This window comes from Falco rusticolus, chromosome Z, assembly GCF_015220075.1.
Source record: "Falco rusticolus isolate bFalRus1 chromosome Z, bFalRus1.pri, whole genome shotgun sequence".
NCBI lineage: Eukaryota > Metazoa > Chordata > Aves > Falconiformes > Falconidae > Falco > Falco rusticolus.
Window position 1 is genome coordinate 80,549,418 of NC_051210.1, and position 22,657 is coordinate 80,572,074.

The 22,657-nt window shown below is 42.4% G+C and overlaps 1 protein-coding gene and 1 pseudogene across 12 annotated transcripts in view; one reads left to right on the top strand and one right to left on the bottom strand.

The window, feature by feature from the left end:
- Positions 1 to 5: 5 nt before the first annotated feature.
- On the top strand, positions 6 to 21,446 carry LOC119141006 (annotated as a pseudogene).
- Positions 20,025 to 22,657, bottom strand: part of PIAS2 (protein inhibitor of activated STAT 2) — a 33,470-nt gene continuing 30,837 nt past the window's right edge. For 2 of the 12 annotated variants that reach the window (XR_005102083.1, XM_037374589.1), the window contains exon 15: positions 20,025 to 22,055. Coding sequence is in view for 4 of the 12 variants with exons in the window: in XM_037374589.1 (XP_037230486.1) it covers positions 21,873 to 22,055 (183 nt within the window). In the remaining 8 variants the exon portion in view is untranslated. The remainder of the gene's footprint in view (positions 22,056 to 22,657) is intronic. The other 10 variants (XM_037374599.1, XM_037374596.1, XM_037374602.1 and 7 more) reach the window with 7 other exon arrangements.

A 22,657-nucleotide genomic window follows, 5' to 3' on the forward strand; every position in this document is an offset into this window, starting at 1 on the left:
CCCCGGGAGAATTAACCTAGGGACACCATAAGCTCCTGTGGTGGCGGGGTGCCCGCGTTCAGACTGCCCGCCGCCCTCCCCGTGCCCTCCCGGTACCCCGGGAGCCGCTGCTCTTCTGAGGGACGCGGGAGACCCTCAGGGACCGGGGAATGGCGGGGGTCATGGCGGTGTTAGGGGCTACCGTCAGGGAGGAGCTCCGGGGCAGAGCGGCCGGGAGGCTCGCAGCTGGAGCGGGCTGCTCACCTCCGCGGAAGGCTCGCAGCGGGAGCCGGCGGCGGCCGAGCGGGACAGGGACCCCCCCGGCCCGGCCCCGCCGCCGAGAGGTGAGCCCGCCCGCCTCGCCGCACAGCGGGGGCACCGGGCAGGCTGCGCAGCGCTGGGCGGGGGGAGCGGGACGCCAGAGCCCGGCAACAGCTGATCTCGGCTCGTTCCCGCCTCCCGCAGCCCGGCTGAGGCAGCGGCGGCCGGTGGGATCCTCAGCCGTCCGCCACCACGGTGAGTGCTCCCGCGGGGAGGCGGCCGGGCCAGGTGCCGCCAAGCCACCGAGCCCCAGCGGCGCTCTGGGGCAGCTGTGCTCTGCCGCGCCTTAACGGGGGACAGCCAGCGGGGCCGGTGGGCGCGGCGGCCATCTTCTCGCTGTCTCTATCACAGCACTACCTGTCAGGCGCAGCGGGCTGGGAAAGGGGTGGCGGGCCGGAGCAGTCCGGCTGGCCTTCGCCGGAGCCGTCAGAGTTTTGGGGAGTTTGTCCTTGTTCTCTCTCAGCCCTGGGGGCTGGCTGAGGAGCGGGGGAGGCGGTTCCCGCCCTCCCGGTGCTGACGGGAGGCGGCGGCCGGTAGCGCTGAGGCGGTCCTGGCCGCGTCCCTTTCTGCCCGGCTGCGGGACTGGGGCACTGCTGAGCTTATTTATTTTTATTTCGCACTCACCGTGCTCTTTTTTTTTTAGAAGGGTGCCAGGTGTATGGGTAGGGAGGGTGCTGGTGCTTCTTTCTTTCTCCTCCTTTTGTAGGTATGGCAGCGCACCTTGTCAGTGTAGCTCACGGATTTGAACGTTTCCATACGTTTTGCCCACCAACATGTAGAGTGATATCCAGTATAAGATTTGGGGTTAAATCCTGAACATTAGTGTTTGTAAGGGTAGGAGATAAAAGCAATACTTCCAATAAGACTGGAAAGAGGCTATTAATGTGTGAATATATGTATTATACAGGGCTGCACTGCACTAATTTTGAGGAAGAATGGTCTGACCTGATTCAGATCAGAGTTTTCTCATGAAAATCATCTCTTAGAAACACTACTGGGTGGATTGTTTTGGTTTTGATTGATTTTTCCCCTTAGTAAGCCTTCCCTGTAGTTTTAAATCACTGCAGTTCTGGTAATGAGTTTCAAATCACTGCAGTTCTGGTAATGAGTTTCACCTGTCTTAAGTGTCTGTTCTAGTGAATCAGAATTTACCAGCCTGTTTCCGTGACAAACAGATGCTTGTACATCTTTGTGTTTCTTGGTAATTAATGCTATTGGGAACCCCTTCCTTTTGTTTTTCTAAAATTCTTTCAATCTTTCATTGTATAAGTAGTATTGTTTACGGAAATGGACATTCTAGTTACCTATGTCAGCTTCAAAAAGTGTTTCATTTTTCTTTCGTTTTAGAATAAATATTTCTGAACTGAAGCTATGTAATGGCTCATTACAATAAGAATTGGAATATCTTTAAGAGAAAGAGATGCCCTGCAGAAGGGGAAGGCAGTCTGCTGTGGAGGCGTTACTGATAGCCAGGATAAGCCATACTGCAGTGTAGGCTACCCAAATGATGTAATGCGGTAGTTAAAAGGAGCAAGGTCGTTTTCTGTCTGTAGTGGCAATGAAACTTGAGGCTTTTGGCAAAAGTGGTGTTCTGTTTGTAATAAAGCGGTGATGTTTCTCCCTTCTGAAAATACTGCTTTCATCTCCTACATTTTTCGCTTGCTGTTGCACATGGAAGAAGTTAATCCTTCTGCAGCAAGCATTTCATGGCAAGATAACTTTGATCTGGTTGCTGTCTGTCAGCAGCAGAACAGAAACTCTGTAACAGCTCTTCAATGGAAAAATTTAAAATTAAAATTGCCATTAATTTTTAATCTGGCTTTGTGTTTTCAGTTGTATTTATGACAAAAAAGGAAAAGTGATTCTCTCTAAAAGAGAGAAATGCCTCTCTTATAGAGCAGCACATATGGTAAACTCCTTTTTGGCAGTTATATAAATGAAGTGGTAAATAAAATGCTTGGAAGCGGATAGCATTTATTAATACATAATCCTGAAGTTCCTGCCAGAAGGTCTGGTAAGACATTAATATTAATGCTTGAATTGAGCCCTTGATCTTTTCTAATATACTATGGTTTATTAACAAGCTCATTAGCGAAAACTTAAGAATGGTTTACCCAGTTATATTAACAAGAACAGCTGCTATGACATAACAATGTGAATTAAAAATGAGCTAGCAGTGTTAGGCTTTTAAAAATACTCATTTAGGCCAATGGATGAACCATACAATAGTGAGGAGTGCCACTTAACTGAACTTAGCTCTCAGTATTAATTTCCTGCAGGCTGAAAGCTTCATGTCCATACGTATTATATTGTTGTAAGCCTGGCAAAAAGTGCTGATGCAGTAATATCTAAGACACAGGTCCTTCAGTTTCTGGGAAGGGATGCAGTCTTGTAGTACAGCAAAAGGATGGAAAGTTTGAAATAATAATATGTTCATGTTGTTGACATTGGCTTACCATGAGACTGATCAGCAGAAGCTTTGAGGTCACTTGTGGAGGCCTGCTGCTTTACCTCCTTGACTGTGATGATTTCTTTTGAGTTATAATACTGGAGAGCTGTGGGTCCGACAGTTCACCTAATCCCTTAAACTCGGTTGTGGATTTTTCCTTGTCCTTTGTTTTACCCCCCACCTCCCACCCCAGTACTGCTTGACCCTGCTCTTCTCTCGTGGTGCTGCTTCTCTCTCCTTTCCTTCACCATGACTTAGTGATTGTTTTCCACCTCAAACCCAAGTTGCTCCAGCTCCACCACGGAGTAATAGGAATATACTAACAACTTCTTGAAACACCAAGCAAATAAACACATAAAACTAACATTTTGACATCCATGCCTTGTGTAATGGTCATTCTGTGTATCCGTTTTCATTCTACTTTGTTAACAGTGGGACATAATTATCCCAGCTGGGGAGCAAGGCTCCATTGTTTTTAGGCACAATTCAAGGTTTTTACAACGCCAGTATGATCCTTTCTCAGATTATATGAATGGCTCCAATAGTTCATAGGAGAACATCCAGTTCAATTAATGAACTTTACATTTAGAATTAACATAAGTGGACATGTGTAGGAGGCCGGTATGCTTAAAAAATGTGGAAGAAATAAACTGTTATGGTCACCTCTGCTCTTTGCTCCAAAAGAAAACAACGATGTAACCTGTGTATATAAATGTACTGGAAACTTGAAAACAATGGAAAAAATACAGGTTTCAGTTCAAAATTTAATATCTGGGCTAGTTAAGTATTTATCAGAAGTAAATTTCACTTGTTCCATTAAGAAGGTGTATAATTAGCAAATACAAAGAGCACACATGTACACTTCTCAACACGTAGGTATATGTTTACATTATGAAATAAGCGTATATAGCATAGTTCTAGCAATAGACTTAATTCTCACTAAGTACTGGGGTTTTTTTTAGCACAGCACAATGTTTTAAAAACAGGGAAAATTATAAAAAAAGTAATGGTGCTGTTTAAGTGGAAAAGAAAGAGCAGAAAGAAATAATTTCAGGATCTCAGAAGTAGTATGTAAATTTTGCTGGGGGTGAGACTTTGGATGCCAGGACACCCTGGAGCATTCTAGAAAAGCATAATTAACAGAACAAATTCAGTGTCTTCATTTGAGGTGGATCACTGACAAAACTGTAAGTATACTCTGAAAATTTTCTTGTTTATACTAAATAAGCAGGGGGAGGGGAGAAAGGGTGGGTTGGTTTGTTTCCGCATTGCAGACTTTGAAGTAGGAAAAAAAACCTGTAAATGTAGGGGAGAGTGCGGAAATGCTGCATTTTAGGGGGAAAAGGGCAGGCTGCTGCTTAGTTTGGATATTTCCCATCTCTAAAAAGAACTTGGCTATTTTAATTGGAAGTATTCCTTTTTTAATAGAAAAACATTTTCTTGAGAAAATGTATAATGAAATAGTTGAACTGAAGCTCCAAAGTTAGTATGAGAATATGCAGTAATAAGATATATATCAAAAGTGTATCTGTTCAAGTAAAAAAATTCTCTCCTACAAATATTTTTGAGCTGGGCTGGGTTGGTTTATTTATAGGTAATATCTTATCCTGGCAAGAAGACAGGTTCCCTGTGTTTAGATGCACTCATTAAGACCCAGACTCTATTAGAAACCTTGGTTTGTGTAGCGACAGATAGGCATGTTTCATTATTTCTGTGTCATTTACAACTCAATCGCAGGTGAGGAACCTATTTAATTGTTTCTTACGGTATATTTTTCTTCACTTGGGCAACTAGTATAAACAACTGATGTGGTATGTGACTTTTGTCTTTGTTTAATATTGCCCATCATTTTTTCCTCCCTATTCTGTCTTTTTCCATGTCCCTATGAAGCACTTCATGCATTAAAGGGATTTGCAAGAATAACCACGTTAACTGCGCTCCTGTGACCTACAGGTGACTCTCATTACAGAATGAGACAGGCCAAGATTAGTAAGATCTCATCTTCCTTTGCTAAGTTGTCATGTGTTTAACAGATAATTACCAGGGCTTCTGAGGGTCAAGATTTTTTTACTGCATATTGAAGGAGAGGAATTGTTCTTAGTGAGAGGTAGAAGAATTATGGAGATAAGAAAAGTTTCTTTCTGTGATATCATTTGTGAGAGGGGCTCTAAAAATGTCTTGTTTGGCTAATGAAAGTCTTCAAAGAGTTTTTTGACTGAGCAGGACCACCAGTTTCTAGAGCTGGTGTATTGGCTACAAAAGGAGATGACCCAGCCTCCTCTTTCAAGAGTGGCTCACCTGAAAAACCCTGGGAGATGGAGAGCAGCTGAGGGAGGAAGACTTGGCAAAGCAAAAGGGCAGCGGTGCGAAGAGAGGAGAAGGTTTTGTGCAGGAGCTCTGATGAGAGCTACAGCTTGCAGATGTGTGCACAAACACCCCTGTAGCATTCAGCAGGGATGAGCTGTTCTGTCTCCACAGGTGGATTCTTCATTTTCATGGTAGTTGACATTTTGTGATAAGAAGTCTGAGCTGTATTTTAAGTTATGACTCTTTGTATTTACAAAAACATCCCAAAAATGTGAACAACTGTGTGTAATACTAAGCTTAAAATTATGAACAGCTTCATTCCTTCTTTAGATTGGAATTTAATAACAAATAGTAAAAGTTTAAAATTTCACGTGGACATTTGTGTACTTTAAAAGGAAGCAATTGCTGTTTTTCTTTTTTATTTTTCAGTCCCCCATCCAGGTGAATTTCACAGTAAACCAGATCCAAGCGATCATGGACAAGAAGTCCAGTATTAGGAATATGTTTGTGATTGCTCATGTTGATCAAGGCAAATCAAGCTTGACAGACTCCTTGGTGTGTAAAGCAGGCATCATTGCTTCAGCCAGAGCTGGAGAAACACGGTTCACAGACACATGGAAGGATGAGCAAGAAAGATGTATCACCAGCAAGTCTAGGTAAGAATTTGTATCTTTTTTTTTTTAGTTTTTCTTTCTTTTTCTTTTTAATCTGAAGACAGAAAAATGGGTTTCCTCAAAGCCTTGTATCTTGTCAGATCTTTTTTAAGTTGGCGTGTGAATCAAGCTGTGCATCAGAACAGAAGTTCACAGACTTCTGAGTGCAATCTGGGCAATATTGGAATATAGCTTTTAAGTGATATCTTGCAACCATACCTACCTGCTTCTCACTATGGAGAAAAATGGTTTTAGAAAAAATTTTAATAGTAAATTTCGTTTTTATTGGGTTGCTTACAGACTAACACCCTGTTCCTCCAAGCCACTGTAGAGTCTAAACTGCAAAGCCAACAAATTGTAAAGTGATTTGGAGCATGACACTACAAGTGTCTGACAGTGATATTATGCTGTGACTACTGTCTTGAGGTGTCAACTTTGAATGACAATAAAAAATAATTATACCTGAAGCAGAATTTTAGACCTTACGAATTTAGAAACTGAAATATTGAAGTCTTCTTGGGGTTTCTCCTTTAAGTACATCAAGCAATATTGCCACTGTATTGCCATGGGTATAGTTGCCTGACCATTCAAATTTTAAAATCAGTAAATTACGAAACATTATTAAGTTATTAAAATTAATTGTCTTCTCTTACAGGGCAATTTCTATGTATTATGAAGTCTCAGACAATTACCCGGCCTTCATCAAACAGTATACAGATGGTTCAGGTTTTCTTATTAACTTAATTGTTAATTAATCCCCTGGACATGTTGATTTCTCCTCTGAAGTTACAGCAGCTCTCCATGGCACTATCAGTGACTTGTTGTGGTTGACTGTGTTTCAGGTAAGCATGCTTTTCTAAGTAGAAAGACCTCAGTATAAATTGTTTTCTTTCTTAAGAAAAAACAAACAAACAAAAAACAACAAAAAACCCAACCAAAATCATGAGTGGTAGAAGAAGCTTCTTTCTCTGAAAGTTTAACTCCTGATGGTATGAATTTTGATTTGCAGTCTTAGCCCATGGCCTTTCCTGTATCTTAGAGAATTATATGCACTTTGTATCCAGCTTCTGGGTTGAATGTAGAGTAACCAAGGAAATAGTGTCATTCTTTCAGTAAAGTCCTAGCAAGGTTTGATTTCAGCAAGCTTTCAAAAGACAGTTATAGATAACAGGGTGTATTAAGAGAATTCTTGGCAACAGGTTTGTTTACAGTCCCTAGAGTTCCCTGTAAAAGCCTAAAAATGCATGTCGAAGTCAGTGTTTTTAAGTGTAGTAAAAACTCAAAAACATAAGCAGACAAGAAGCCATCCGTTGCCTCCGCAAACATCTAACAGTTACTGCTACATTCAAATAAGGATCTTCTGCTATTTTAATCTCTGCTTAAATATGAAACTTTACAAAATTTTCTTTTAAAAATAACTGTGTGGAAATTTGCAGGAAAAGTGGGTACTCCTCAAGTTCAAACTGGATGAGTCAAAATAAACACCTTCTTTAGATATTTTGATCCAGCAACTGGAAAATTCAGCAAATCTGCCACTATCCCAGATGGAAAGAAGTTGCCAAGGACATTTTGCCAGCTAGTTCTGGATCCTGTCTTTAAGGTAAGGTAATATTTTGTCTTGATTTGATTGCAAGGGCATAAGGGACAATTTTTTTCATTCAGCATGTTAGCTCTTAGGAAGGCTATCCCTCTTATAAAGTAGGGCCGTACTTTCTGTAGAAACTAGACAAATTCTGCAGTATAAGATGGATAGACCACTTGGTGGATAGGGAATTGGCTGGATGGTTGCATTGAAAGAGTTGTGGGCAACGGCTTGATGTCCAAGTGGCGACCAGTGGTGAGTGGCATTCCTCAGGGGTCCATACTGGGACCAGCGCTGTTTAACATCTTTATTGGCAACAGAGACCGTGGGATCGAGTGCACCCTCACCAAGTTTGCTGACAACAGGAAGCTGTGTGGTGCAGTCAACACACTGGAGGGAAGGGGTGCCATCTAGAGGGACCTAGACAGGTGAGCCCATGTGAACCTGGTGAAGTTCCACAAGGCCAGGTGCAATGACCTGCAAATGGGTCAGGGCAACCCCAGGCACAAATACAGCTGGGCAGAGAATGGATTGAGAGCGGCCCTGAGGAGAAGGACTTGGGGATATTGGTGGACGAGAAGTTCAACATGACCCAGCAGTGTGTGCTCGCAGCCCACAAAGCCAGCTGGGTATCCTGGGCTGCATCAAAGGCAGCGTGGCCAGCAGGGTGAGGGAGGGGATTCTCCCTCTCTAATCTGCTGTGGTGAGAACCTCCCTGCAGTGCTGCTTCCAGCTGTGGGGCCCCAACAGAAGGAGGGTGTGGACCTGTTGCAGTGGGTCCAGAGGAGGCCACAAATATAATGAGAGGCTGGAGCACCTCTGCTGGGAGAGGCTGGGAGCTGGGGTGGCTCAGCCTGGAGAAGAGGAGGCTCCGGGGAGACCTTACAGCACCTTCCAGTGCCTAAAGGGGCCGACAGGGAAGCTGGAGAGGGGCTCTGTACCAGGGCCTGTAGTGAGGGGACAAGGGGGAAAGGCTTTGCACTGAGAGAGGGGAGATCTAGATCAGCTGTAAGGAAGAAATTGTTCCCCGTGAGGGTGGGAGGCGCCGGCAGAGGCTGCCCGGGGCAGCTGTGGGTGCCCCGTCCCCGGCAGTGCCCACGGCCAGGCTGGGGCTGGGACCCACCTGGGCTGGGGGGAGGTGGCCCTGCCCGGGGCAGGGGGTGGGACTGGGTGGGCGTTGAAGGTCCCCTCCAACCCAGTCAATTGTGTGATTGTTTGAAGAACAATGTGCAAAAAGGTGGGGCAAAAGTAGAAGGCACCAAATCTGAATGGTCTCTTCACTGAAATAACATATTCTACATACTATTAGATTAAAGATTTGTGTGTCTTTTGTGAAACTATTTTGACAGGAATTTGGAATTTCCTTTGGAATTAGAAGCATTTTATATAATTTGTGAATCGAGCTGTATGATACATAGCTTGTGAACAGTTTCTCAAACAAAAGCCCAGAACAGAGAAACTAGTGGGTTTTCAGATGTGCAGCATGTTTAAGAGAAATGATAAACAAAACCTATGTCTGTTATAGTACTTACTAGGGTTGCTATAAACTTGTTTCAGATCTTTGATGCCATTATGAATTTTAAGAAGGAAGAGGCAGCCAAACGGATAGAGAAACTTTATATCAAGTTAGACAATGAAGGTTGAGATAAAGAGGGAAAAATCCTTCCGAAGGTGACGTGGCCTTTCTACTTCGTTAGAGTTGCCAGCATGTTAGCATTTCTTACCCTTCAGCTGTGTAATGAGAACAGTCTTTAGGTCTTTCTAAAATCCACAGAAACTTGCCTTAGTTGTCTTTTTATAATCTGGTCAGTAGTTAGTTGTGTGTCAGGAATGTCATGATTTGAAATAAGGTGCTTGGTAACAGTACTGCACTGAAACTGCTGGAGAGATAGCAGGACTTAAGTGTGTTGCAGCGTACAAAAGACATACCTGTTCTGATTTAAGAAAAGGGAGAGCATTTTTATTTAATATGGGGAAAAAACATGCTCGTCCTGCCTCCCTCCCTCTTCTCAAGGTGTAAATGCTCATACAAAGTGTCTGTTGCTGCACGTGTTTGGTGGGGCTGTGTAATCAGAAACATGGTTTCTGGTTGGCTCCCACCAATTCCAACATATTCCAGAACCCTGCTGAATTCCAGTCAGCCTTTTGAAAAGTAATGTCTGAAAGCACATGATCACTTTCTATGCAGCACTGCCTGTTAAGAGCAGAGACTTTTAAGAAACTGTCCCTTTCCTGTGCTATCTTGTGTTCTCCTTAGATATGTTAAAACCCACATGAAAAGAGGGCCGAGGGGATACATGGGGAAACTTCTTGAAATAATCACTGGAGAAGGGAAATCCAACCACATCACTCTGGCAAATGGCCAGAGGTTTAATAAAACATTTTGTTTTATTTTTATCTTCCATATATGGAAGATACAGCCATAAAATATGACTATTCATGGATCTTTTTTTTTCTGCTGTTGTAATCTGTTGTCAGCGGAGAAGGACATTCACGTTTTATTTCAGGAGCTTAATATAACCCAAGAATCCTAACCTTTCTGTTGAAATGTAAGTCATTAGCCCAAGGAAAAAAGAATGCAAGGCCTGTTGGTTTTCAGTAATTCAAACATACAGTTACGTTCAAATTGCTTGTTCTAGATAAGTATTTTACTCATAGCCTTGAACAAGATTTAAGTAGTCACAGAGAAATTTTAAATGTCTGTCACAACATTTTACATTGCATCCCCAGGTGTAGCCTTCTGCGTGCTAACCAAAAGGTTTATCAGTGATGATGTTGAAACAAGTTTTAATTACCATGTGAATTTTGGGTCCCTAGGCCGTGATGCACTGCTGGCTGCGTACTGGAGATGCCTTGCTTCAGATGATCACCATTCACCTACCTTGCCCTGTAACAGCACAAAAATACCGCCGTGAATTTCTTTATGAGGGGCCACCTGATGATGAAGCTGCTGTGGGTAAAAAAAAAAAAATAATTCCCAGCTTACCAGGAGCTGTCAAAAAGACAGTACCCCTAGTGCACAGATGAGTAAAACTGCCTAAAATGAGTTTGTATTAAGTTTCTGTGTTATAATGATAATTACTAATTTTGGACTCCGTTGAGCAGGGTATTACAAAAAGTAAGAAAGCAACAGAAAAGTCTTGGGGTACTACGCATGAAACCTGATTTATGTCCTTACATGCTGGATGGTGGTGTGTGTGGAACCACATTGTATTTATTTTAGTTTCAGGGAACATGTGGTTGAGGAGCAGGAATATGGTCTGTACCATCCTGTGGATATACTGTAAGAGAGGGATGGAGCAGCAAGTTCATTACCCTCATTCTCTGTGCAGCTCTGATTATGGTTTCCTGGTGAATTTTGTGATTTCTCCTCAGTCACAGTCAGAACCATAACAAGATACTTTGCCTTCAAACACTTCTAACATGTCACCTGGTAGCTGACATGTTGTCACTGTTTTCTGATTTACTGTCAACCTTAAAGGTGGAGGACGAAAATCTGGTAAAAAATGGAATCATCTCCCAGTTGTCTGAAGGTATGGCTCAGATCTTGACTTAGATAAAAAGCAAATAGCTGAAGCTGAAACAGGGCTGTTGGTCTGATGTTGATAGGAAGGAGTTAAGTTTCGAATAATTCATCTATAATATGGTCATCAACCTGAGTATTTTCAAGAGGATTTGCGTTTTTTGGATTTGTGTAGATTTGTCACTTCCCTCAGAAATCCACAAATGTTGAAATAAATAAATCATATTTGAAGTAGTTGTCAAGTCCAGTATTAGCAGAAGAGAAGCTTATCTGTGGTGGCACATGTATTTAACCCTCTAATAAACTGTTAGCTCTTTCTTGCAAAACCAGAACAGGAATTCAGGTTAGAGAATCATCACAAGAGTCATAGAATGCTTTGGGTTGTAAGATCATCCAGTTCCAACCCCCCTGCCATGGGCAGGGGCACCTTCCACTAGATCAGGTTGCTCAAAGCCCCGTCCAGCCTGGCCCAGAGCACTTTCAGAAGTCCTGCTTCTGACCATATTTCATCCGTATGATAACTGAGGTCGCAAACTTCTAGCACTGTATTTTGTCTTCTGGATTCTAGTGGATTAGAGGGGGTCTTTTAATCCCCCTATTTGAAACTTTTCCTGGGTCTAGGTCATATTAGTAGAGATTTAGTGATGATATGTAACCTGCTACCAGGAAAGGGAAGGTGGGCAAGTGGGGAGTAAGTACTAACAGCAGTCTCAGTACTGAAAGAAACAACAATGGTGATGATTCTTTACCTTAACAAAGAATCTTTGATAGCTGTCATAGCTGTAATTCATCTGTCTGCACACATTTGTCCTTACAAACTGAAAAAGAGAGGAGCTGTTAATAAGGTTCACTGAATTTTGGGAATCATATGTATAAAGTTCTAAACTTTTAAGTCTCACAGAAAATGTGTCTGATGTAGATAGATATTTTATTGCAGGTGTCAAAACCTGCCCAAAGGCCCTCTGATGATGTGTATTTCCAAAATGGTCCCCACATCTGATAAAGGGCATTTCTATGCCTTTGGGCGAGTCTTCTCTGGTATTGTTTCTACTGGACAGGAAGTTTGAATCATGGGACCAAACTACACACCTGGCAAGAAGGAAGATCTTTACCTAAAACTCATTCAAAGGTAGATGGAAATAGTGTATTTCTTTTGAATAGCAATGCATGCAAAAGCAAATGCTGTTTCAGTTTTTGGAATCCTAATGAATGAAGATGATATTTCTGTATAAAAGTCTTCCTGTTTAATAAAATGAGTAATCCAGAAGGATTATAGGCAAATAATAGGCAATTTTCCTTTGTGTGAAAAGACTTAGGTTTTGGAAATACTGGGGATAAACCAAGTGTTCAAGGATTGTTGCTCATCCTCTGTTTTTGTAGAACCATTTTGATGATGGGTTGTTATGTTGAGCCCATTGAGGATGTACCTTGTGGCAACATTGTTGGTCTAGTTGCTGTTGACCAGTTTTTGGTAATAATGGGTACCGTTGCCACCTTTGAACATGCCCACAACATGAGAGTGATGAAATTTAGTGTTATTGCAGTTGTACATGTTGCTGTTGAAGCAAAAAACCCTGCTGATCTACCAAAACTAGTTGAAGGTCTAAAGCGTCTGGCCAAGTCTGATCCTGTGCTTCAAGTGAGTGTTAGCTGTAAGTTTTAGGCTACTGGTTTGCAGCACAACACCCGAAGCATTCAACTTTGTTCACAGAGCACCCTTTATGTCATCTAATGGCACGGCTGCAGGCTCAAAGCAGTTTCCACTTGTGATTGTATGAGCTAACACCACTAAGATAAATAGGGATAATTTCAGTCAGCATTTGAATAGGAAAACCCTGAGAAAAACACAGACTCTGCAGCAATTAGTGTTGGGTTTCTGAGCAGTGCTTTTCCTGACACTTCTTTTTTTTAGTGCTCAAATACCTCTGCAGGACAGGCACTGTGTTTAATGTGAGAGTACCCAGTTTTGTTGGTGAGGAGATCCATTCTGAAGCACTCCTGGTTTGTTACATTTCTAAATACTTGGGGTTGAGCAGTTTTGGGATCTGACATTTTTCTGATTTAGTCTGTGTGTGTTTCTGTTAATACTAATAAATTCTTAAAATGTTTACTCCTTACTATTTCCTTTTCTAGTGTATTACTGAAGAGTCTGGTGGACATCATTGCTGGAGCAGGGGAGCTGCATCTAGAAATTTGCCTTAAAGATCTGGAAGAAGATCACACTTGTATTTCAATTAAGGTATTCAAGAATTTTTGTGGACTGCAGTGTATGGAATATGACTAAGTATTATTAACCTTTGAAAATGTCATCTTAATCTGCTGTTGTTGGTTTCCTTAGAGCAATTTGAAACTTTTTAGGAGACCAACTGATTAAGTAATAAAATGAATTCTTTATTAGTTCGTTGAAAGAGTTTAGAATTCAGACAGAGATGTGAAGAAAATCCAGCTAACAGGAAAACTCGCTTGAACAATGACGGTTATCGTAGATGTGTTACTGAAAGTGTTGTTTCTCTTGATGAAGCTAGCAGAGCTTGCCTGGATGGCTGAGGGAACCTGGCATTAACGCACTGCCTTAGGTGGACAAGCCGGGGTTTATTGAATGGCATTTTACTGGTATGTGGAAATGATCATCTTTGTACTTGGGATTTTTTGTCTTTGATCTATTTGGCAGAAATGAGATCCAGTTGTATCTTACCATGAGACAGCTGGTGAAAAGTCAAGCCAGGTGTGCTTATCCAAATCCCCCAACAAACACAACCAGCTGTATATAAATACTCAACCCTTTCCTGATGGCCTGGCAGAGGACATAGACAAAGGGGAGGTCAGTTCCTGTCAAGAACCGAAACAGCGCGCATGTTGCCAGGCAGAGAAATGCGAGTGGGATGTGTCTGAGGCTCGTAAGATTTGGTGCTGTGGACCTGATGGAACAGGTCCAAATATCTTAGCTGACATCTCAAAAGGTGTCCCGTATCTAAATGAAATTGAAGCCAATGTCATTGCTGGTTTCCAGTGGGCTACGGAAGAGGTAATTGCAGTTCTGTATGTTGTCTTGTGTTACTGATGTGTACCTGAGCTCTGTTCATGTGAAGTCTTCAGAAATAGTCAATAACCGAAAAGAACAGGATAGTGGGCTATTTGGAATTTGTCCCCACCAAAGAACGTACATCACTCAACCTGTGTAATGAACGCATTGTTGGCTGTGTGTGTTTTCATGTTTGTTCCAAGTGTGAGCTCTCAAATGCTGGTGTTCCTGGAAGGACTTTGCTCTGTGTATAGTGTATGCTGCCTTTGTCCGAACGCATCAGCATGAGGAGCTTGAATCAGGCCAGAATCCTGTGAAGGTTCGTATCTTAGAAACTCCTGACTGCTATCATGCCTTTGTTTTTTCCTCTTTTAAGACTGTAGGATGTCTTGTGTGAGGAGAAGGTGAGAGGTGTACATTCCGATATCCATGCTGTCACTCTGCACGCTGGCGCTATTCACTGTGGTGGTGGGCAAATCATTCCTACTGCCGGGAGGGCTCTGTGTGCCTCTGCTCTTGCAGCACAACCCAGGCTGATGGAGCCCAGGATCCGGTGGAAATACAGGTATGCAACAGGGTATTATAGAAAAGATCACAGAATCATTTAGGTTGGAAAAGACTTAAAATCATCGAGTCCAACCGTTAACCTAACGCTGCCAACCATGGAGATACAACAGATAGATATATAATCATGTTTCCACATTCTCTTCCAAGAAACCATGATAGCTCTATGTCCATTATATCAGTGATGCAAAGACTTTGTTTCAGAGGAGGTTTTTTGTTCCCAAGTTAGGAAAAGGTTAAATGGAAACAGCAAAATGTAGGTAGGGAGGTGAATTACACTGTTCCTTATGAATTGCCAGTACCTTTGGGAAAGTTATGATTTGGGGGGGTGGGGTCCACCCCTCCTTTCTTGCTGTCACTGTAAATATTCAGGAGAACAAACAATGGGCATCCTAAATAAGCAGAAAGAGGAGCAAGGATTTATTTTTTTTTTAATAAACTTTTTTTGAGCTGTTTAAATGTTAACTTCTGTCCTTTGAATAACTGGATTTTCTTGGTAAATTAAATTCTTCCATGAAAGACCCTGGAAAATATATTCCATGGTAGAAGTATTTATCACCAAGTACAGCTATTCACATACCAATTTGTCTTAACTGTCTTAAAAGCAATTGGAAGACTTAAAACATGCTTTAAATATTAATTCCAGGCTACGGTGCTGGGTGGTGGGCAGGACATCTATCAGCTCAGTTGCTTTAAAAATGTCTTGGCCGTGAGCACTGAAGATTAGTGCAAGTAAGAACAAAACAGCAAAACAGAGAATTTTTTCACCTCTATGACTTGCAAGACCTATCGTGTCAAAGCAGAGGAGTTTTGCAGCCTTAGTAGTATGTTTCCAAGAAAATGTTGTTTTTTAAGTACAGTTTTTATCAGAGTGCTTGTCAGCCATGTTTAAGTTTGAAGATAAGGTATGGTGAGATCCTGCTTGTATAAAATTTGCATCCTGTAGTAAATGCATGTACTACAAAGCACTAGAGGACTCCGCTTTTTTGCATCCAAAGATTGCTGAAGGTATTTCACTGAGCATATGCACTTTTGCCTCATGTGGTGTGTGTAAACTACAATCTGGTGCAGTCGGTATACGCAGTAACTGGAAACTTCACAGTGGTGTAAAGTGGAGAAGGCAGGTAGAGCTTCCCAAAGTTGTCTTGGAAGTGAGAGTGAGGCCACTTGTTACATGAGAGAAATTTCTCCGAACGAGGAGCCATCATGAGAAAAACATCAAGAGACCTGTTGGGGGAGACTGCCTAATGCTGTCTGGCTGTGTTTTAATAACCAGGGATCTCCTACTTTTATGCAACTTGATAGCATTTTATTATTTTTTTTATAGTGCCCAGAACAAGTGGTTGGTGGGATCTATGCTGTGCTGAATGGGAAAAGGGGACACGTTTCTGAAGAATCCCATGTGGCAGGAACTCCAGTGTTTGTAGTCGGGGCATATCTACCTGTAAATGAGTAATTTGGTAAGATGATGCTTCTTTTGTTGCCCAGATGCAATTAAAGACAGACCTCTGCAGGATCAAAGAGACTTAAGAATTTCCATTTTATCAGCTCCAAGCTTCCTCATGTTGTCTCTTTGCAGTTTCAGTTCAGAACAGAGTTTACTCCTTTTTTTTTTCCTGGCAACCTACTCTATTGGGCTTTCATGCCAGTGGAGGGTGCCAAAAAGACATGGTGGCTTCTGCACATGAAGACTTTTCAGTGTACACCAGATTTGGTTTCCATCACTTTAAATCAAGGTCTTCCTTTGAAGCATGCCTGGCAGAACAAACTGGTCTGCAGCAGCAGCAAGCTAGAAAATTTGGTACTGATACGAATCTTTCAAAGGGCAGAGTACCAGCCTGAATAGCTTAAATGACATTTTACACCCTCTTGCCAATCTTATGACTACCTTTAAAATAATAATATGATTCTTCCTAAGCTGCCCCTGAAACTTCAGCTTTTCAGCATGGTACAGAGCCCTTCCTCTGGTTTGTTCTGTGTCCCATTTCCCTCCTTCCCATGTAAAAATCACTTTGAGAGATATCTCAAAGTATACTTTGAGAGTATCCTGTGACATCATGTCAGAAAGTTTACCAGATTCGTGGGGTGCATTTGGAACTCCTCACATAGTAACACTGTAAGAAATGCCAAAGTGTTATTTTGGAGGGAGCTTCTTTGCCAAAGTGCATTAGTGTGGTACCTGCTAAAACAATCAGCGATGAAATAAGAGATGCTTAACTTTTATAGTCTGAACTGGGAATTTAGCTTCTTAGAACAGTTCACACATGTCTCTGTGTGGCTGAATTTTGAGTATTTGGGGTTTTTTTCCCTTCTCCAAGTTTCCATACAGCTTAAAACAATTTCATAGAGAGACCCACTTTCCAAACATGGAAAACCAAAAAGTGTAAGCTTAGACTTGGTAGAAGGTATATTACACCAGGCTCTGTCCCAATGTACGTAGCACATCAACATCTACATTCTGCAATGCTGCTTTTCTGGTTCCTTGCCTAAGCTGCTGTTGAATCGTGCTAAGGCAGTGATCTGAAGGTTTGGGAAGTGTCAGTATTCCTATGAACTAGTGGCTAGAAGCGGTTCTACAGCAGCAAAGTCTCAGCTGACGGGCAGCAGCTCTTCATGGGACTTGTGCTTGCGGAAGGGAATGACACTGCTGTGAAGATGAGGAAATGCCAAAGCAAACACCTGTATATCCTCAGTGGAATGTAGTTCCCACTGTCTGCCTAAATGTCAAGTTAGCCCAGCATCTTGTTCATGACAGGGACTGAAAGTGAGCACTTAGGGAAGAGAAAGAACAAGGTAAGCCAGTGTGAAACTTCCCCACATGCTTTTTTTATAACCACTTTCAGAGGTTTCCTGGGGCAGAAGTGGTTTCTAGGTCTATTTAATAACTCCCAATTGATTTCTTTATGAATTTACTCAGTCTCCTCAGTGTAACACATCAGCATCCACAGCACGGGCAAGGACTTCCACTGACCTACATGTGTGAAGCTCTAGGCGTGCCTCCTTTTGGCTCTCAAATGTGGCTCCGGCCAGCTTCAACCAGTGCTTCCTTTGGATCAAAATAAGCTTGAGCTCATTTTGATTTTTATATACTGTGACCATATTGCTTAATTTTTAGCCACCTATATCCTTCCTACTACATTGCTGCGCTTTCTGTACTGGAGTTGTAGCTTGCCAAGCATGTTCCTACACGTGGAAGCCAGCTCAGGGCATCGGTCACCTGGATTCCCCTTCTCTGAACCTGTTCTGCACTAACAGCTTCTATAATACAGGAGCCACAGCTGCACAACTTGATAGTAAAGGTGCGGGCTTTCCCTGGATGCAATGTTTTGTTTTCTGTTCCTTTCCCAACAGGTACCAGCACCTGATTGCTCATTTTGACTGCTTCTGAACACTGAACTAACACTTCTGTACTGCTTACCATAACCCTAACGTTTCAGAGTGGTAGTGATTGGGGTCAGGTCCTGAGGCATATGAAACACAATTTCCCTCATATACTTCTTTATCTACCTAAATTGAATTTTGTCTTTTTACTGCCAGTTTACTTGGTCACATGAGATCCTCCTGCCATTCTTCAGAGCTAGCCTCATTTTTCCCTGTTTGAAAGAACCACCTGCAAAGTAGCAGTTTCCTGCTGTTTCAGATTCTGGGAGAGTGTTTTTAGGGTTTTGTCTGTGCAAGAATCCATGACAAACCAGTTTTATTTTTGCCTATAGCTGGCTCATCCCTTTCTAATATTATTTTTTTTTCCTTCCCATTAGGTTTTACTGCCAACTTGAGATCCAGCACTGGTGGCCAGGCTTTTCCACAGTGCGTCTTTGATCACTGGCAGATTTTGCTTGGAGGTCCTCACGATGAGAATTCTCGTCCTTGGCAAGTTGTGGCTGAAACACGTAAACACAAAGGCTTGAAGGAGGGTATTCCACCTCTGGATAACTTCCTAGATAAGTTATAAGCATTTCTGGTTTAGATTGCATGATGCAGTGCCCAGTTTTGTCCTGTTTCCTCACAAAATCAGGAATGAAATGGGAAGTTTTTAGAGTGTCACACTGAATACACACACAGCATTAACCTGTTGTGATGAAGGCATGATCGACTACTAAAAACAGAAATAAAAATGATGTGCTGATTTGATTTACGGCATTGTTGCTGTCTATCTCATCTGTGGTCACTGATGGCCATGTCAAAAATACACATCAAAAAAAATAAAAATCAGTTGCCTAGGACTAATGATGTTCTTTACAGGTTGCCTAATCCGCAGTTGTCTTTTAACCTAGGAAGCAGCTCCTTTCATTGTTGCTCTTGCAGAAATTCTGGCTGAACTGTCAGGTTTTGTCCTCTCAGCCAGAAGACACATTCTTTCATTTCCAAACTTGAGTCCTCTGTGCTCCTGAAGACTGAAAGCAGAAGGCCTGTGGTTACAGGTAAGCTTTCTAGCATCCAGCACCTAGGTTTAAGAGCAGATACTGGAAATCCCCAGTAAGAAATGCCAGAATTCCTGCTGCTGGACAGGTGCAGAATGCCCTGGGGCTGGCTCGCTGGCCAGGGCAGCAAAGCCCTGCTTACGTGGCTCATGATTGTTTCAGACGGCTTTATCTGACCTGGAAGTATAAAAACCAGAAGCAAGCTCAGGCTAGTAGTCATACTAGTCAGTACATGTATAGCCTTTCTGTGACAGGTATTTTAGCAGCTTGGTCACTTCTGGAAAATACAGATGTAGCAAATGGATTGGGGTGGGAGGCGGGAAATGGGCTAGCTCTTGCCCTGTGACTTGTTGCATGCATGCTGGTTATCTGTGCCGTAGAGGGCCTCTGTATTAGTCTCATAAGCTTTACTTTCCTTCTGCAGTTGGTTTGAAGGTATCTATCTTCGACACAGTCTGCCCAAAGCAGTAACCAAATACTTCCACAGTGGAAACAGAGGTAAGAAGTCATCTCACTTCTTCTTCAGGATTTCTGTTCTGTTGGAAAATCTTGAACAGACATTCTGATGTATTTTAGAACTTGTTGAAGGAAAAATAAACCAAAACCCTCATCTAGCCGTAACAGAGAGGTTTGCTTAGAACAAAGTCAATTCTTTGTCTTGTGGAAGAAGATGCATTAAATGAATGACGCGACTGCACCGCAGTACTCCAACCCCTTAATATACATCATCCACAAGATAAAAATTAAAAGATTTAGGCATTACACAAGCCTCATAATTACCCCCTTGTGTGTACAGCAGCTCTGCAGGGAAAATGCGTTGTGCACCTGACCACCTGCCTCACACCACAGCCTGTGGCAGCCTAGCTCACCCCTGCAGGGGTAAGGCTCAAGTGCCTTCAGTTTGCATTTGACATAGCTTTAAACCTTTAGCCCCATGACAGCAAAATGCTGCAAAGCACCTGCCCAAAACAGCTGGAGAACACAGCCCTACCTCAGCCCTGATAACTAACTGAACAGGGCACAACAACATTCCAGCCATATTCTATAGTACCACAAATGGTTTAGAGCAAATGTCCTAAAAATGGCACTCGCATAACACATGTACCCGTAAGATGTTTACACCCCTTCAGCCATTTCAGCAGTTGCCCGAGTCACACTTTACCCTGATATTAAGAGCACAAACAACATCTTCAGCAAGAGATACCAGTTTTAAACACTTTATTCAGAATGACTCCAGAACCTCTCTCTACACTCTGTAGTTCAAGTCACTGTGCAATTGTGATGCAGAAAGCACTGATCTGCTGCAGGCCATTAGGAAAAAACTTCATGAGTAGCATGGCTTTATTGGAAATAAATCACGCTAAAAACTGATCCTGAACAGGTTTTAAAAATCCAGCAGCTAAGGAAAGGAGAGGAAAGACTGGAAGCAATATTAAGACCAACATGTGAAGACTGCTGTGAAAGACCATACAAAAAAGGCCATGAGGAACAGTAATGCAGCATTAAAGGTGGGAGTACAGGGCAGACAAGAGTTACAATACATCCCGTGTCAACTTCAGTCAAATACTCTAACAGAAACAGAAAGCAAAAAGCACTGGACATCCAACTAAAAGAATAAGAGAAAAGGAACACAAAGTTAGCAAAAAGTGAAAGCTGGTAATAGGGAAGAGAATCTCAAACACAGTTAATAGAAACACAACACTTGGAAAAGCTGCTATGTCAACAGGTATAGGCAATGCCATTATGCCAGCTCCATGGAAACAACTTGATTTTCCTGATCTGATAACCTTGGCATGCAGAAGAGGTAACCTTAGAGGTGTGTGGGGAGACACTGCATACACGCAACAAAAGCATCGGATTCCATCAGAGGAGTAAAACAGGAGGAAATTATTCCAATTAAATTAGAAAAGCCATGACTAGGAGGCCATGAAACATGGGACAAAGCATCATTAAGCCCTGAACACATAACTCCAGTTAGGTGGGGAACACTGTGCAGTTACGGCTTTCTTCTTCAAAAAACTGAAGCCTCCCCAGGGCAGGTCAGAGCACAGTATTCCCAAGCAGCCACTGAAGTGACAGAAGCCACGAGCAGGAGATCTTAAGGAACAATCCTGCACTAGAGAACAGAACTCCTCTTCTGGCTCCTTTCAGCTGCCAGAGAAAGCATGTGCTTCACTTCAGCACCCAGTGATGGGTGGCAGCTTCCAAGAGGACCACCCTAAATTTGAACTTGACAGCTTTTTTTTTTTTGTTAATCACCTCTTAAAATTACCAAACCAGAAATTCTACTATAGCTTAACTGTGCATAGTTCAGAGTTTTTGGCGGTTGGGGTGGTGTCCTAGTTCTGACACAACAGCACAGAGATTGTGTAATGCAGTGTTTGCATAGAGTTTGTCCCCTCCCCAGCCCAAAGAACATTAAGAAGTTGTCACAGCTTAGGATTTTGTTGCATTTGTGAAAAGAATGAAATCAGGAGGAAGGAAAAAAAAAAAAATCCTCTTTACAGAGGCTTCCCCTAGATCCCCTGGTAAGGTGGAAGCGGGGAGCAAGAGACATGCGACAAGTCATGGCTATTTCACAAAACTTTATTGTCTTAAGTTTATTACAGGCCCCAGTAAAAGTATTAAAAAAAAATTACCAATGCATACACATCTGCACCTTTGTCCAGGCTGTTGTTGTTCTAGAGTGGTTAATTGCTTTTTTTATCTAAAAAAGTTTGTTTTTACATTATTGCTGTGTTTTACAACAAAACTAAAAACCATTTGCAGAATCCACCCAGCAACTAAAAAAAGTCTTTCCCCAGAACAAGCCGAAAGCATAAAAACATGTTCTGAAGGGGCCTTTCCTATCCAGCTATTTAATGAGCAAGGCGGGGCAGGGGCGGGGGGAAATCTATTACTTCTGTTCCTAGTGTAGATGGATTTGCGCCATTTTCCAGAGGGCAAATCCTTTCAATAAATACCAGAATTAACTTCCGAGATGCTGAAGTTCCAGAGATACAAGCAGCAGCTCTGTGCAATTTCTCCTGGTGTCCCGTGCTGCCCCTTGTTTCAGTCCAGTGAGATGATGTCGGGAGCGCTGCCTCCGCTGCTGGTTATCACTCCTGCCTCGCTCCTGCTGGAGGAGCTAACGTGCATGCTGCTCTCGTGGTGACTGGTTGATGTGATGATGCTGCCAGGCGTGCTGCTTGTTAAGGTTGAGGTGAGACTATCCAAAAACATAGGAGGACAGTACTGCTTGAAACAAACAATGAAGAATGAAGAGACTAACTGCACAAGGGAAATGTATGCTCTGAAGATACATCTTCCCTACAACAAGCACAAGACACAGTACTAGCAGAACGTTGTTAAAACATGCAGAGCAAGAACCAGAGTTCTGCAAACCAGCATGTAAGCAAGCAGAGATGGTAGCCACGAGCCCTTCTCCCTCATTCTTCCCCCCGCCCCCCCCCCCCTTTTTTTTTTTGGTTCTTACTAACTGGTTAGCTTGAGCATTTACTAGTGCATTAAAAAACACCATCATGTTCACATGATGTCCACAAAAAACCCCAAAACCTTAGCATCTGGAGAATGTTCACCACCCATAGCTACTGGGCACAACTGCATATTTCAGGCTCCTTTCATCATGAAAGGCAGCAAAAAGCATTCTGCTACTTTGGTGGAGGTCAGAATAATTTCATCCCCTCAAATGGCAGCAGCTGTACTAATCAATATTTGCATCACATCTACCCACAACGGTACAGGCAGGTCTCTACACGTTTTAGTTGTGACAAATGAGCCCTGATCAAGAAAAAAAAATGACTAAGTTGCTTTAAGTTTCCTCAAGTGAAAGGCAA